At 47.4% G+C, this 15291-nt stretch overlaps 1 protein-coding gene across 1 annotated transcript; it reads right to left on the bottom strand.

Annotated features, from left to right (window-relative positions):
* Window positions 1-603: 603 nt before the first annotated feature.
* On the bottom strand, window positions 604-2820 carry GUCA2B (guanylate cyclase activator 2B). The gene is made up of 3 exons (XM_037498808.2): window positions 2731-2820; window positions 1435-1621; window positions 604-692 (listed from the first exon to the last, which is right to left on the bottom strand). The coding sequence occupies exons 1-3, from the start codon at window positions 2818-2820 to the stop codon at window positions 631-633; spliced, it is 339 nt and encodes a 112-aa protein (XP_037354705.1). The 3' UTR covers window positions 604-630.
* Window positions 2821-15291: the final 12471 nt, after the last annotated feature.

Below are 15291 nucleotides of genomic sequence, written 5' to 3'. Positions count from 1 at the left end.
AGGAGGCCAAGGGCCAACTTCTTGGGAGCCCTGGGGAGATTCCGCTTTGATTGTGGGCCTAGGGTGGGGTGCCCTGTGCTTCCTGCTCCCCGTCCCACCTCCTGGAGGGCGCTCCTCCCTCGCCTCCCTAGCCCTCAGCACAGAGGCTCTGACTGGGCAGCTCAGCTGGGCTTTGAGCTTGGCTCAGGGTCGAATGGTCAGAGTTGCCCTGTGGCTTCTTAGGGCTGTGCTCTCTGGCGCCTCATTTCCACTCAGACCTTCGCCCCCTCCTAGAGCAAAAGGGACTTAACAAATCAACTCCTCACCTTAGTCTTCGTCCAACCCTGCTCCTCAACCCACCCAGCTCCCCAAGAAGTTCCGCCCATGGCTGCTGGGGATGAACAAAAGGGCTCCTGACTATGTCAGTACAGAAACTTTATTCAGCAACAGGCCTGCCCTGGGGGCCAAACTCTTCTACATCTGTGTGTCCAGTTGCTTTGTGGCGGACCCAGCGGCTCTGCGGGAAAGGATGCTGATGACCTTGGTGGCCAGGAGTCCTGGCGGAGCTTGCGTGGGGTGGGGGCTGTGAAGGCAGCGGACTGGGGAGGGAGGCAAGGTGTCCATAGTGGGCCCAGGGCGCGCACGACCATCTCAGAGGCAACCGGTACAGGCGACATTCACACACAGCTCGCAGTCGTCGTTAGCGATGTCCCCTGGGTAGGGGAGAAAGTGGTCAGATGAACCTGAACTTGAAACATCTGTGGTCCAGGGGGCTGCTGTCCGGGCAGCCAGGAAACGCCTGCCAAGCAAGGGCCTGAGGAAGGCCCTGGTGTCTTTCTCACAGATTGCAAACAAGAGACTTTAGAGGCTGAGTGAGTGGCTTGGGTGGAGGCCCCAGGTCCCCTCTTTCTAGCGGTGCCTGGAAAGTCACTTTTACTCTCTGAGTTTTCTTGTCTGTAGAATGAGGGGATCAGCCTGATCGGGTTGTGAGGACAGATGCAGGCAAAGGGACTGACACAGGGCCTGGCCCTTAGTAGCTGCTCAATAAACGCTAGCTAGTGGCTGCCTTCTCTTGGCCAGATGTTTCATCCCTCCCTGTCGCTCCCCTCTCGCAGGCCTTTCGGATCCTGTATGCCACCCAGGTGTGAGCCATCTCCCTGTCCCTGCCGGGCTTTCCCCGTCTCACTGTGTTGTGACATGCTCGAGGGGCCTCTGCCTCAGGGCTCCCTTCCCTCCCAGCTAGGGAGTCTGGGAAGCAGCATGAGCAGCTGGCCCCAGGTGCCTGGGACTGAGGGGGTTCCCAGCCTGCTGAGCACTCAGTGCCCAAACCAGGACCCAGGGGCTGGGTTTCTTGAATCTCCCTGTTCTGGGCCTTTGGATGCTTAATAGGACCCGCGTGACGCAGTGGAGAGACAGGACGATAGGCAGGATGTACCACGGGGGCAGGGCACTCACTCAAGGCCTGGAAGATGCTGCCTGCTTCCTGGGAGCTGCAGATGGGCTGGAGGTCCAGCGGCAGGGCCGGATGGTGGCACACATAGGGGAGGACGCTCTGGGCCTGCAGGCGGGGACTGGGCACTGACTTCTCCTCCAGGCTACTCAGCTTCTTCACTGATTCCAGCTGGACCTGGAAACCTTGGTACTGGGGACCAGAGGGAAAAGAAACATGAAGACATCAATCCTTTCTAGGGGGGTGGGCCCTGCCAGGAGACCAGGGTCCACACACAGCAGAGCCTTTCCTGTGCTCACGGCAAGTCCAGGCTGCACTGGAAGGACAGACTGGGAGTGGGAGGTGGCGCCTGACACTTCACACCCACTGCAGCGCTGAGCCCAGGGACTGGAAGATGAGGTTGCCCAGGCTATGGAGCAGCGCTTCAAGGCATAGGCTCTGGAGGGAGACCTACAGATCCTTGGTTCAGATCCCAGACCTTCCTAACCAGCTGCCTGTCTCGCTCCCTCTGAGCCTCATTTCACAAATGGAGATGATTCTGCATCCTTCCTCCTAGGTGCCTGGTACCCAGGGCACCCACTTTGCCTCCAGGGAGATCTCTGAGCTGATATGACAAAATGTGGCCACCCTGAAGCTGGCCGGACTTGAAGACCAGGACTGCAGGGAGAGGCCGGCTGCCTAGCATCCCTCCCGTTCTTAAGGAGGCCCAGAGTCAGGAATGTGACACCCAGGACCACTGTGGCATCCTGCCACATCCCAGGTAGACACCTTCCCGCTTCATAGGCACCAGAAAGGATCCCTGGAGCCCCTGCCGTCTTCTCCCTGAGCCTTTGCATCCGCCATGCCCTCCGCCTGCAGCAGCCTGCCTCTTCCCGCTCGTGACGGAATGTCAGGTCAAGAGTCACTCGCCAGGGACAATTTTTCTGGTGACCATCCTCACTCCATCCCTCCACAGAGGAAAGTACAGCAGTGGGAGCTTCGAAGGGGTCCCCCCCCCCCGAGCTGGGCTTCTCCAGGGCAGGGGCCATGTTTCGTTCCACACTCTGACCTCTGACCAGGACCGACCTTTGAGAGCAATGCTGAATAACAGCATTTTATTATCGTCACCATCATCATCACCATCAGCATTCCAGCTGCCCCCACCCACCAGCTGTCTTGGTTCCAAGCGGTGAGTGAGTGTGGGCTCAGCCCTGGGCCTCGTGTGCTCCTGTTTCCCATGAAGGCCCTAACGTCCCCTTTCCATCCCAGTCTCCCGCTGTGGGGACATCCAGGCTAGGGGCAGGCTGGCCAGAGGGACTCACCTGGATGTAGACTGACTGTGTGCTGGGCAGCAGCACCAGGACGACCACAGCCACCCTGGACAGGAGCCCTGACACCGAGCTGCCACCCATTTCGCTTTCTCTGTGTCCCTCCCCTGCCGACTACCTGCTCCCACCAGCCCCTCTGGCCAGCGGCTCCTTATAGCCTGGCTCCGGGACCCTGTCACTCATTAACTGTCCGGCTGGGGTGGGGCTGACACAGGTTGGCTCTCTGACAAGCCCAGAGCCCAATTCCCAGAGGAGTTTGGGGGGCAGGGCAGGGAGGCTCAGAGCACGTGGGAACATTGATAGATTGTGGAGCACCTGCAGTGTGCAGGCTCTGAGGGAGGGCCCTTCCTTCACTCCCCAAGACGCCACTTGAGTGGAATGAGGGGAAGACCATTTTACAGATGGGGAAAGTGAGGCTTTAGAGGTAAAGCGTCTTACCCATGGGCACCGCGAGAGTCAATGACAGCAGAAACTCAGCCCTTTGGACCCGTGTCAGCACATGAATCTCTCTGGGTGAAACACAGGCTGGCCCAGGGCAGATACAAATCTCACCCCAGCACTCCGCATGTCCCTAAACCCATGTCTTTCCCCACTACCTGTTCCATCCCCTCTTCTATTCAAGGAACATCCTATTGAACAGTCCCTGCCCAGGCCGTCAACCTGCCTTTGCTCGCCTGGGCACCCTCAGGCCATGTTTGATCCATCATACCCATCTCAACTGTCAGTCTTCTAGAAGCCAAACGAAGCATAGAGGAAAGAACATTGGCTTTGGAGACAGATTGCCTTGGGTTCAAATCCCTGTCAAGTCACATCAACTCTGCTGGGCTCAGTTTCCTTTTCCATTAAATGGGCATGTGATGGAGCCCTCTGTGGGTGGTTGTTATGAGAGGGATGGAGCCAGGGCTGCCCAAGCGCACCCTCACCACCTGGGTAACTCAGGCCATAATGGAGACCTAAGCTCACAGTTGCCTTTTAGGCAATGCACAACCCGCCACCTCCATGGTTGAAGGTTGGGTCAGGCAGAAGAGGGCAAAATCCACAGAGTGTTATCACCAGGTAGCCATAAAAAATGCCTGTGCCAGGGCTTGGCTATTTTGGGCATGGAGCATGGCAAGTGGTAAGCACCTTACGCATAACACTGAACTGAAGCCCAGACAGCCCATCTAAGTACATTGGGCCGACTCTCAACCCGTGGCTAAAATCTAATGCCATTGAGCTCCCAGGACCAACCCCACTGGCACTTGCCTAATCCCACATCACGCTTTTGCAGATGCATTCCACTTGCCCAAATGCCCACCTCCCCGTTTCTTATCTTGCATTGAAATGGAAAAAAGCTTGAATGAACTTTGATATTTTTTATGTCTTGCTTTGAATCCAGACTTCAGCCTTTATTCTTTAGAGTATGAAGACATTAATGGACTCTTACGTACTACTTTGCCTGCAAAGAAAAGGATCATCATAATAACAGCTCTCGTTTGTTGGACATGCACTGCGTGTGACATGTGATGCTGTTTCATGGGCTTCTGTCCATCTGGTCCTATAGGATAGATGTGATGGTGGCTCTATTTTATGGATGAGTAATCCAAAGCCCAACGAGGCTCTGTGCCACTAAGAAGGGAGAAAAATTTTTATCTTGGGATTCTTGCCTCTGCTCGATGTATGGAATTATAGAAGAAGGAACAAGATTTCAGAGGTAAGATCTGGGTTCAAACCCAGATTCCAGCTTCTCAGCTGCGTGATCTTGGGTACATTACTTTACTTCTCCTACCCTATGTTTCTTTATCAGTAATTGGAGAAAATAATGAACAACCTCATAGTAGCCACTGTGAGGACACCACCAAACAATCCTGTCTCAGAGGAGCCCCTGACTCTACCTTTCCCCAGTGTAGACCTGTCCTGTGGGGGCCAGGCAGTGGGTGCTTTTCCTGCCTCTCCTCTAAGATCTTCTCCTCAAAGGCCCCCAACAAGCCCCATCTCTGAACCTATACCTGGAAGAGCGGTGACCTTAGACTTGTGGCATCTAAACCCCAGTGCTGTGCCATCTCTTTTCTTTCCAGAACTGGGCTTGACCAACTATATGGCTTTGGGAGAGTGACCCACCTCTGTGACCTCAGGTTGTCATTTGTAAAAGGTGACCAGTATACAGCTGTGGGGGTGTCATGAGGTCTTTCCCCACCAGCGCTAGCTCAGTCCCATTGGTGCTACAAGAAATAAGAAGCACACCCATAGGATTTGGAGACCCCTGTGGCCATGATCTCTTGCTCTCCTCTACCTTCTTGTCCCTCCAGTGGGTGTCCATAAAGTATAATTCTTCCCCTGGGAACAAGGTGTGGCTTCTTTATCTGCCTGACATGATTCAACTCCATATTTCCACCCAGCTCCTCCTAATCTCTTCGTGAATGACCCCCCATCCATCAAAACCAACTCGACATAGGTGCAAATCCTTGTTGCCACCCCCACTCAGCTGGGGTGGCATCAAAATGTGGACATTTTAAGGTCACTTCCTGCTTTAAGGACACGGAAAATAACTGTCAAGCCAATCTGGACTCTGGTTTCTGGGTGGAAGCCTCGAACATGGAGAGCAGTGTGGGTGACTGTTGGCCCACGTGTATTTGGGCTGCTCTCCTCTCCACAATGTATTCCCTGCCCAGTGCCTATCCATAGCACCCCACAGCCCAGGACTCTCCCTGCCCCAAAATTGACCCTTTTCCCAGTAGCCCTTGTTACAGTTGACCATCCCATCTTTGTTGGGATAGACTAATTTCTTTTTTTTTCTTCAAAGATTTGTTTATTTATGCATACAAGAGCTGGGGTACAGGCTAGAGGTGCGGGGGATGAGAGGATTCACCAGAGACAGAGGAACAGAACAGGCAGATTGACAAAAGTACACTGCTGGGGGGAGCAGTGGGCATGTCAGGAGAGGTCTGCCTCACCATGTGGGTTGCTCCCTTGCTGGGAATCAAACTTGTGCTGCAGTGGCAGCAGATAGCTTCATAGGTTGCGTCTTAACCCTTGTACCACCAGGGAGGCCCGGAATAAACTAATTTCTTCACTTGACTTCTAGGACACATGCTGTCCAGGTTTTCTCACAACCTCATTGCCTTGCCTCATTTTCTCAGTTTCTTTTGTTGGTTTTTCCTTGGCTTTCTTTAGCTCTTAGAATGCCTCAGGGGCTCCAGGACTCGGGCTTGGACTGCTTTCTTCTGTCTATGGTTACCCATTGGTGATCTTATCCAGTCTCAAGGAATTCAGTGCCCTCAGCATCCTGTTGACTCCCTAGCCTGACCTCCCACCTGTGTTCCGGACTCTTATCTACCTTCTCATCTTCTCCCTTAACAGTTGCTGGTACTAGTGCTCACGCAGTCGTTCAGGCCAAAAATCTGGGAGTCATCCTCAATACCTCTCTTTCATTTGCCACATTAAATTCATTAGCAAATTCAGTTGACTTACCTTTGAAATCTTATGAGACTCTATGTCTCAACATCACTATTGCTACCCCCAAGGTCCAAGCTATCATCATTGACCATTGTTTTCGTGGATACATGCAACAGCCTTGTAATCATCAGGATTCTCCAGAGAAATAGAAAGAACAGGGTAAATATCCATCCATCCATCCATCCATCCATCCATCCATCCATCCATCCATCCATTTTATGTTATCATCGTATCTATATTTATTTATTTTTAAAATTTTAAAAGATCTATTTGTTTATGCATACAAGATCTGGGGTACAGGCCAGAGGCATGGGGGAGGGGGGTGAGGTGAGAGGATTCACTCGATTCAGAGTGGGGAACAGAACAGGCAGATTGACCAAAGTACATTGCTGAGGGGAGCAGCAGGTGAGTCAGGAGAGGTCTGCTGTGCCATGTGGATTGCTCCCTGGCCAGCTGGGGATCTAACTCGTGCTGCAGAGGCTACGGATAGCTTCATAGGTTACATCTTAACCCCTAGTGCCACCAGGGAGGACCCTTATCTATATTTATTTTGAGGAATTTGCTTATTTGTTGTTGGGGTTGGCAAATCTGAAATCTGCACGGTATGTTGGCAGGCTGGAAATTCAGATAAGAGGTGATATTGCAGTTTGAGTCTGAAATTGTAGAACAAGCTAACAGGTAGGACACTTAGCAGGACTTCTATGCTGCAATCTTGAGGCAGACTTTGTTCTTCTGGAAGCCTTAGGTTTTGCTCTTAAGGCCTTCAACTGATTGGATGAAATTCATACATGTCATTCACTTGAAGTCTACTAATGATAAATTCTCATCACATCTTAAACAAATTATTGTCACAGCGACATCTAGACTGACATTTGATCAAATAACTGGGTACCACAGCCTGACCAAGAGAGATCTCCAAACTGATCTCTCTGTATCTGTTCTTCCACACAGCAAATAGAGACATCCTATTAAAATCTAACTCAAATAAAAATCTAAGTGAGGTCTGCTCAAAACGAATGACTTACCAGTTAATTCAGGGTAAAATCCAAAGTCTTAAACTCTGCCCTTCACTATGCTTCCCTGACAGACACGTTTCCTTGCTATCACCCAAACATGCTAAAGATTGCCTGCTTCAGGGTCTTTGCTTGTCACCCATTGTTTCTATGGCTCACCCCCTCCCTTCATCCAGATTGTTGCTCGAAAGCCACTTCCCAAAGACATTCCCAACCATCCTACCTCAGAGAAATTTCCTTATCACTCTTTATTCCCTTGTTTTCCTATGGCACCTCTTAATCTATATGCATTTCATTTCGTGTGTTTTTGTTCCTAGTAGGATGTGAGCTCCCTTAGAGTTAGGAAATTGTCTATTGTGTGGTCCTGAAACAACACCTGGCACAAATTGGTGCTAAACAAATATTTGATGAATTGAATAAATAATTATGATCCAACTACTATGATCCAACTACCTACCCCATCGACCCCTAGATGTTTGGTTTTAGACAATTTTCTACTGCTCTGAGCTTCACTCATCTCACCTAGAATCTTCCCACATGTAAGGGGACTGGCACATGGCAGGTGATCAAAAAATGTTATTGTTGACATACAAAAATCCATAGCTTTTATATACAAACAAGAAGCAAAAGAAATTAAGAAATTACCCCATTTATAATCACTTCAAAAGAAATTAGACACTTGGGAATCATCCTCATAAAGGAGGTTAAAAGACCTGAACAGGAGCTACAGGATGTCACTAGAAGACTTGGTAGCAACATCAGGCGATGGAAGAACATCCCATATTCATGGTAAGAAGACTCAATGTGATCAAAAAGACTCCTTTACCTAAAATGGCATATAAATTTAACACAATACTCACCAAAATACCAGCAATGTTTTTTGAAGAAACTGAATAAAGACATTGAAATTGATATGGATTCACAAAAGGCCCCAACTTGAGAAAAAAGGAGAGAAAAGGAGGTATCACGTGAGCTGACTTCAAGCTTTACTCTAAAGCAACAGTATTAAAAATAATATAGTATTGGCACAAAAAAAGGTACATGGACCAATGGAACAGAATCGAATGTCCTGAAATAAAACCATGTACACACCAGCACCTAATCAATAAAGCAGCACTGACCACAATGGGGAAAAGATAGTCTCTTTAATAAACTGTGCTGGGAAAATTGGAAAGACCCATATGAAAGAATGAAGTTGGATTACTCGCTAACACCACACACAAAAATATACTCCAGATGCATTGAAGATTTAGATATAAGACCTGAAATAATAAAATACATAGAAGAAAACATTGGTGATCTGTTCCATGATATCAAAAATAAAGATATTTTTGGTGACTCAATACCTACAGCAAGGGAATTAAAAACAAAACAAACAACTGGGATTGCCTCAAGTTAAAAAGCTTCCTTACATGAAAGAAAATACAAGATGATCAAATAGATACTCTATTGAATGGGAGAAAATATTTATATAACATATAACTGATAAGGGATAAATATCCAAGATTTACAAAAAACTCATACAATTCGGGGGCCTCCCCGGTGGCGCAGCAGTTGAGCGCTGGGTTGCGAAGCTGCCCGCAGCCTCTGCGGCGCCGGTTCGATCCCCGGCTGCTCCCCGGCCACCGGAGGAGGGTCCCACATGGCGCGCAGACCTCTCCTGCCGCCCGCTGCTCCCCTCAGCAGTGTACTTCGGTCCCTCTGCCTGCTCTGCTCCCTGCTCTGGCTCTGGTGATTCTCTCACCCTCCCGCGCTTCTGACTGTACCCAGTGCTTGTATAAATAAATAAAAATAAATAATGTTAAAAAAAAAGAATTAGAAAGAAACAATATTAAAAAAAAAAAAAAAACTCATACAATTCAACAATTAAAAACCTAATTAATAAAAGGGTAGCATGTGTGAACAGACAATTCACATCTAGAAGGCAAAAAAGACATGTGAAAAGCTGTTCATTGTCACTTCAAAAAGAGAGCTGTGCCCTTGAGTTCAAATGAAGAAAGTGTTTCAGGAACAAGAAGATTATGTCCTTCTGGGTCAAAAGCTGATGATTAGCTCTGGGAAGATGAAGACTGACAACTACCTCTGGATTTGGAAGTCCATGGTGACCTTGACGAGGTCAGTTTCAGGGAATGTGTGCATGAAAACTTGATGAGGGGGATCAAGGGAAGTGGGAGAGCAGAAAGTGGACCCGTGAGAATGGAGGTCTGGGTCAGGAGCCGGAACTCTTAACTGTCACTTTTAATTAAAGGGTAAAATGGCCTCCCTGGTGGCACAGAAGTTAAGACTCAACCTATGAAACAATCTGCAGCCACTGCAGCTCGAGTTCGATCCCGGACCAGGGAGCAACACACATGGTGCAGCAGACCTCTCCTGGCTCGCCCGCTGCTCCCCTCAGCAGTGTATTTCGGTCAGTCTGCCTGTTCTGTTCCCCGCTCTGTCTCTGGTGGATCCTCTCACCCCCACACCTCTGGCCTGTACCCCAGCATAAATAAATAATTCTTTTAAAAAAAATAAAGGGTATAAGGAATAGATGACAAATTTCAAAAAAGATCAGGACATTGGATTCAACACACAAGCAGAGTTGATCTAGAAGAAGACTCTGTACCGGTTATGTTCTCAGCCCCAGTGCCTTTATGGACTGGGGGTTGGGTAATGTGTTTAAACACAAATAAGTGAAGCGTGGCTGACCCCTGGTGGTGGGCAGGGAACACTGCAGGCAGAGAGAGCCTAATTGTCCTCCCTAAGGAACCAGGGTCTCTCTCAGGCACCAGCTGAGAATTAGTGGTTGAACAGACAATTTTACCCTCTGATTTGAGGGACAATTGAAAGCTTCTCTCTGTCCCCACATCTATGCCTCTGGGAGTGTGGGGGAGTGTTCTGCCAATGTAACCGTTTGGCTGTCATTGGTGTTGCTTCTTGGGGGATGCTAGGTGGGGAAAATTGTGTGGTCTTTAGGGAAAAATATCTTTCTTCTTTGCTGATGCCTGAGTCGTGGAGCCTCCAGATAGTGGACACTGAGGTGAACAATAAGGCTGAACTGGGGAGGAGAAGGAGGAAAAAGTTCAGGCCACAGGAGGAATCAGGTATTGAAATCGGGCCTTGGGGGGCAGTCAGGGGACAGCTTGAGGCAATGGGAGAACCACAGAGAGGACTGGACCCTGGGCCTCCGGACACGGTGTGGCCTGAGCTGGCCTGTTCTGGTAGCAGAAGGTCTGTGCTCTGACCCAGCTTCCTCTGGCATCTCTGCCTTCCCCCTCTGCGCAGGTGTGCCAAGGGTGTGTGTGTGTGTGTGTGTGTGTGTGTGTGATTGTATCTGTGTGTATACACCTAATACTTGTCAGCACATGTATGAGATCACATGTATGTGTGTGTGCTTTTTGTATTTGTGTGTGTGAATATGAGCCTGTGTCTGGGAGAGCACACCCATGTGTGGTGAGCATGCTTGTGAGTGTCCATGCATGTGTGAAGTTGATGTGTGGGAGCACGTGCATATGTGTGTGTGTCTACATATGAAAAAGTGTGAGTCTGTGTGCATGAGTGTGTGTGGGTGTGTGTGTGTGAGAGAGAGAGCACGTTTGGGTGTACATGTGTATGCTTGTGCTAGAACGTATGGGGGGTGAATGCTTTTCATGTTTGTGTGTATCTCTGTATGCATGTGTGTGTAAGCATATGTGGGCACACACATGTGAGCACACGTGTGTGAGTGGTCTGTGAGTGCAGGTGTAATGTGTACCTTTTGTGTCTGTGTGAGCGAGCGTCAGTGAAGGTGCGTGAGTGTGTGCTGGGTGAAGGGAGGGACACCGCTCGTGTGCAGTTGTGGAGAGAGGCTGAGTGGCGGCGGGTCCTATGTGATGCCAGGGCCTGTGGTTTGGGGCTGCAGTGTGGGGAGGGATGAGGCAAGAGCTGGGGAGGCAGGCCTAGTGCGGGAGGACCAGGAAGGTGCCAGCTTGTGCAGCCAGATTGGAGTGTTCTTTCTCCTTCAGCTCCCCTGTCTCCCTGCAGTGGCCGTCCTGATGCTGTGGCTTTGAAGTCAGGCAGAGCAGAGCTGTCATTCCTGTGGGACTGCAGGCAAAAAGTCCCTTCTCTGAATTGTGAGGTGGGAATAACACACCTTGGCCACAAAATGGGGATAATACAGTTGTTTCTTGGGAACTTGTGGTGCCAGGCCCTGACCTAAGGGCACATACATATAAAAACACATGGATCAAAGGGCCTGAGGCCACTGGGGACGGGCGAGGTCCATGCAGCAGGCAGGGAGCTGGGACGGGACAGGCCCTGGGAGGCGCCCCCTGCCTCCAGTTAGGAAGCAGGGAGTGATGGGGCTCCTTAGCTCTTTGCTCACATCTCATGCCTGTGTCCCCTGCTTTCAGCTATGTCCTGTGTAAGCACTCCTTTCCCAGGACCAGCCAGGCCATGGCCCTTCCTACTTTCCTCTTCTGGGCAGCTGCTGAAACCTTGGCGCTGCCTCTATGGAGCAAGCATCTCTACCTTTATCGTTTGTGTTTTTGGCGCAAGGGACCTGTCTGCACAGCTAGACTCTGTCCCTTCCAGGGCATGGCCTCAACCTCACTTTCCTCAGAGACCCCAGGGCCTCGATGGCTCAACACAAGTCTGGGACACACTCATCTTTCCTGATGCCCAAGTCTGGGGTTCTTTGTTTGCAACACCCAGGCTGAACTACTGAGGAAATCCTAACTGCTGAGTCAGGGCCCCCTCTTTGCCAAGCAGGATTGAGTTTCATTAAGTGGGGATAAAATACAAATTCCCCACCGCATTCATGGGATTGATGTCCAAAGCGCAGCTGCCATTTATGTTTTAAAATTTGCAGTTGGGGATCATTGTGAAACTTGATTGCTCTGTCTTGGGGACTTCTTAAAGTCCAAGTCCACAATAAAGCCAATCAGACTAAACCATCAAATGTCAAATAGGAGCTAATGAACCATTCACAGGCTGGGGAGAGAAATCAGGCAATCTCTTATTTCAGGATTATCCCTTCCAAATATTGAATCTGAACTGTAAGCAGAATTTGCTGTAATTGCATCCCCCTCCTTACGGTTGTGGGGGATCATTGGCATTCACTTCATGTCTCAGCTTTCTGGAGAGAGGCTTGACAAGCAGACCTGCTGCTTTCCAGAGGCAGACACCCTGGGGCATCCATCTGAAAGGAGCAGGCAGAGGGTGCTGGAATTATTCCCACCTCTGAGACTGAGACTGTTGAATTTGATGTTGGCTTGGTGGTGTCCTAAGTGCTTGTGTGACAGCCTCTTTGCGGGATACTCTGCAGCCAGGGTGGGAGGGATCCCCATCACATGAGCTCCACCAGGAGTTTGGATGTGGCTTCAGGAGGGCAGGTGAGCCCAGGGACAATGTAATGTGTTCAGTGTCTCTCTATCTGTTGCATTAGAATCTGCAAAGATGAGCATCTTTGCAGCAAAAGTGCAGGCTGATGCCTGAATACAGTTGCTATTCCCTGGAGTCCTTTTGAAACAATTGGTTGTGATTTGGAAATAATAGAGAGTTTGCCAATACTTCTACCTGGGGCAGTACTATGATGCAGGATCATACATCATGATGTAGTGGGATTTGTTCCAGGGATGCAAGGATGGTTAACATCTGTCAATTAATCAATGTGACATACCACATTAACAAAGCAAATGGTAAAATAATGGCTGTCTCAATAGATGAAGAAAATATATTTGATAAAATTCAACATCCATTTATAATAAAAATTCTCAATGAAGTGGGCATAGAGGGAATGTACCTCAATATAAAAAAAGTCATATATGAGAAGCCTGTGGCTAATATCACACTCAATGGTGAATGCTGAAAGCTTTTCCTCTAAAATGAGGAGCAAGACAAGGATGCCCAATCACTACTTTTATTCAACACAGTACTGGACATTCAAGCATGAGCAATAATCCAGAAAAAGAAATAAAAGGCATCCGAATTGGAAGGAAAGAAGTAAAACTGTCCTCTTTGCAGATTATACTTTATATGTAGAAAACCCTAAAGGTTCCACCAAAAATCTGTTAGAACTAACAAACAAATTCAGTAAGGTTAAAGGATACAAAAAACAAAATTCTGTTGTTTCTATTTACTCATAACAAACTAATAAAAAGAAAAATTGAGAAAACAATTCCATTTATAACTGCATCAAAACAATAAAACACTTAGGAATAAATTTAACCAAAAAAGGTGAAAGGGTTGTATATTGAAAGCTATGACATTGATGAAAAAAACTGAGGAAGACACAAATAAATTGGAAGATACTTCCTGCTCATAGATTGGAAGACTTAATATTGTTAAACTACCCATACTACCCAAAGCAATCTATAGATTCAATGTAATCCTTATCAAAATTTCAGTGGATTTTTTAAATAGAAATAGGACAATCTCAAAATTTGCATGGGATCACAAAATACCCTGAATAGCCAAAGTAATCTGGAGAAAGAATAAGGCTACAGGTATCATGTGCCCGGATTTCAAACTATATTACAAAGCTATAGTAATCAAAACAACTTGGTGTGGCATAAAAACAGATATACAGATCAATGAAACTGAATACAGACCCCAGAAATAAATCCATGCATATATGGCCAATAAGCTTATAACAAAACAACCAAGAATTTCCCCAGTGGTGTTAAGAAAACTGGACAGTCACACACAAAAGAATAAAACTATAACACTTCCTTGTATTATACACTAAAATAAACTCAAAATAGATCAAAGGTTTGACCATAACACCTGAAGCCATAAAACTTTTAGGAGATAACATAGGTAGTAACCTCCTGGACATTGGTCTTGGTGATAATCTTTTGGATTTGATACTAAAAACAAAGTCAACAAAAGGAAAATAAACACATAGGACTACATTTAACTAAAAAGCTTCTGCACAGCAGAGGAAACCATCAGCAAAATGAAAAGGTAAACTAGAATGTGGGAGAAAATATTTGCAAATAATATATCTGATAAGGGGTTAATATCCCATATATATAGAGAACTTATACAATACAATGGCAAATCAAAATAAAACAGAGTTCAATTAAAAAACAGGCATAGAATATGAATAGAATTTTTCCAAAGATGACATGCAGATGGCCACAGGCACACAAAAAGGTTCTCAGCATCACTAATCATCAGGGAAGTTGTAATTAACACCACAGTGCAACATCATCTTACACCTGTCAAAATACCTAGTATTAAAAAGACAAGAAATAACAGGGGCCTCTCTGGTGGTGCAGGGGTTAAGTCTCAGTGCTATCAAGCTATCTCCATTGACTGCGGCATGAGTTCGATCCCCAGCGAGGGAGCTACCTACATGGAACAGCAGATCTGTCTCGCCCGCTGCTCCTCTCAGCAGGGCATTTCAGTAGATCCGCCTGTTCTGTTCCCCACTCTGTCTCTGGTGAACCCTCCCAGCCTCCACACTTTTGGCCTACACCCAGTTCTTGTATGCATAAATAAATTAAAATAAAACATAAAAAAAAGACAAGAAATAACAAAGGTGGATGGAATGTGGAGAAAAGGGAACTTACACATTGTTGGTAGGAATGTAACTTGGTGCAGTAACAATGGAAAACAAGATGAAAGTTCCTCAAAAAAAATTGTAAAAAGGTATCATATGCTCCAGCTAGTCTACATATGGTAATTTATTTGAAGAAAATGAAAACACTAGCTCAAAAAGATGTATGCACACCCATGTCAATTGTGGTGTTATTTACAATAGTTAAGATATGGAAACAACATAAATGTCCAGTGAGGGATCAGTGGATAAAGAAGATGTGATATATTATATAGTGGAGTATTATTCTGTCATAAAAACTAGGAAATCTTGTCATTGGTGTCAACATGGATGGGCCTTGAGGCTGAGTGAAATAAGTCAGACAGAGAAAAGCAAATACTGTATGATCTCGCTTATGTGGAATCTAACCACAAAACAACCACCAAGCAAACAAAAAATTGAGCCCATGGACACGTTTCAGTGTGGGGATGGTTTCAATATGAACCAAATTGTAGGCTCTAGTTTTATATGTTATTTACACCCCAATCAAGCTGTCAAAAGTGAAATTCAGGTGTGAAGACCAAGGGGCTTGGGAGCCATTAGTTT

The sequence above is a fragment of the Talpa occidentalis genome, unplaced genomic scaffold (assembly GCF_014898055.3).
Source record: "Talpa occidentalis isolate TD23 unplaced genomic scaffold, MPIMG_talOcc4v2.1 talOcc4.9, whole genome shotgun sequence".
In the NCBI taxonomy this organism is placed as follows: Eukaryota; Metazoa; Chordata; class Mammalia; order Eulipotyphla; family Talpidae; genus Talpa; species Talpa occidentalis.
The sequence above is the reverse complement of the archived record's forward strand: the minus strand, read 5'-3'. Positions and strand labels throughout refer to the sequence as shown.

Bases quoted from the DNA above. Each gene is read 5' to 3' on its own strand.
- GUCA2B (XM_037498808.2), bottom strand. From the start codon at position 2,820: ATGGGTGGCAGCTCGGTGTCAGGGCTCCTGTCCAGGGTGGCTGTGGTC. The intron at 1,622-2,730 runs GTGAGTCCCTCT...TCTGGTCCCCAG, and splicing joins CACAGTCAGTCTACATCCAG to TACCAAGGTTTCCAGGTCCA. The intron at 693-1,434 runs GTGAGTGCCCTG...TCCCCTACCCAG, and splicing joins CAGCATCTTCCAGGCCTTGA to GGGACATCGCTAACGACGAC.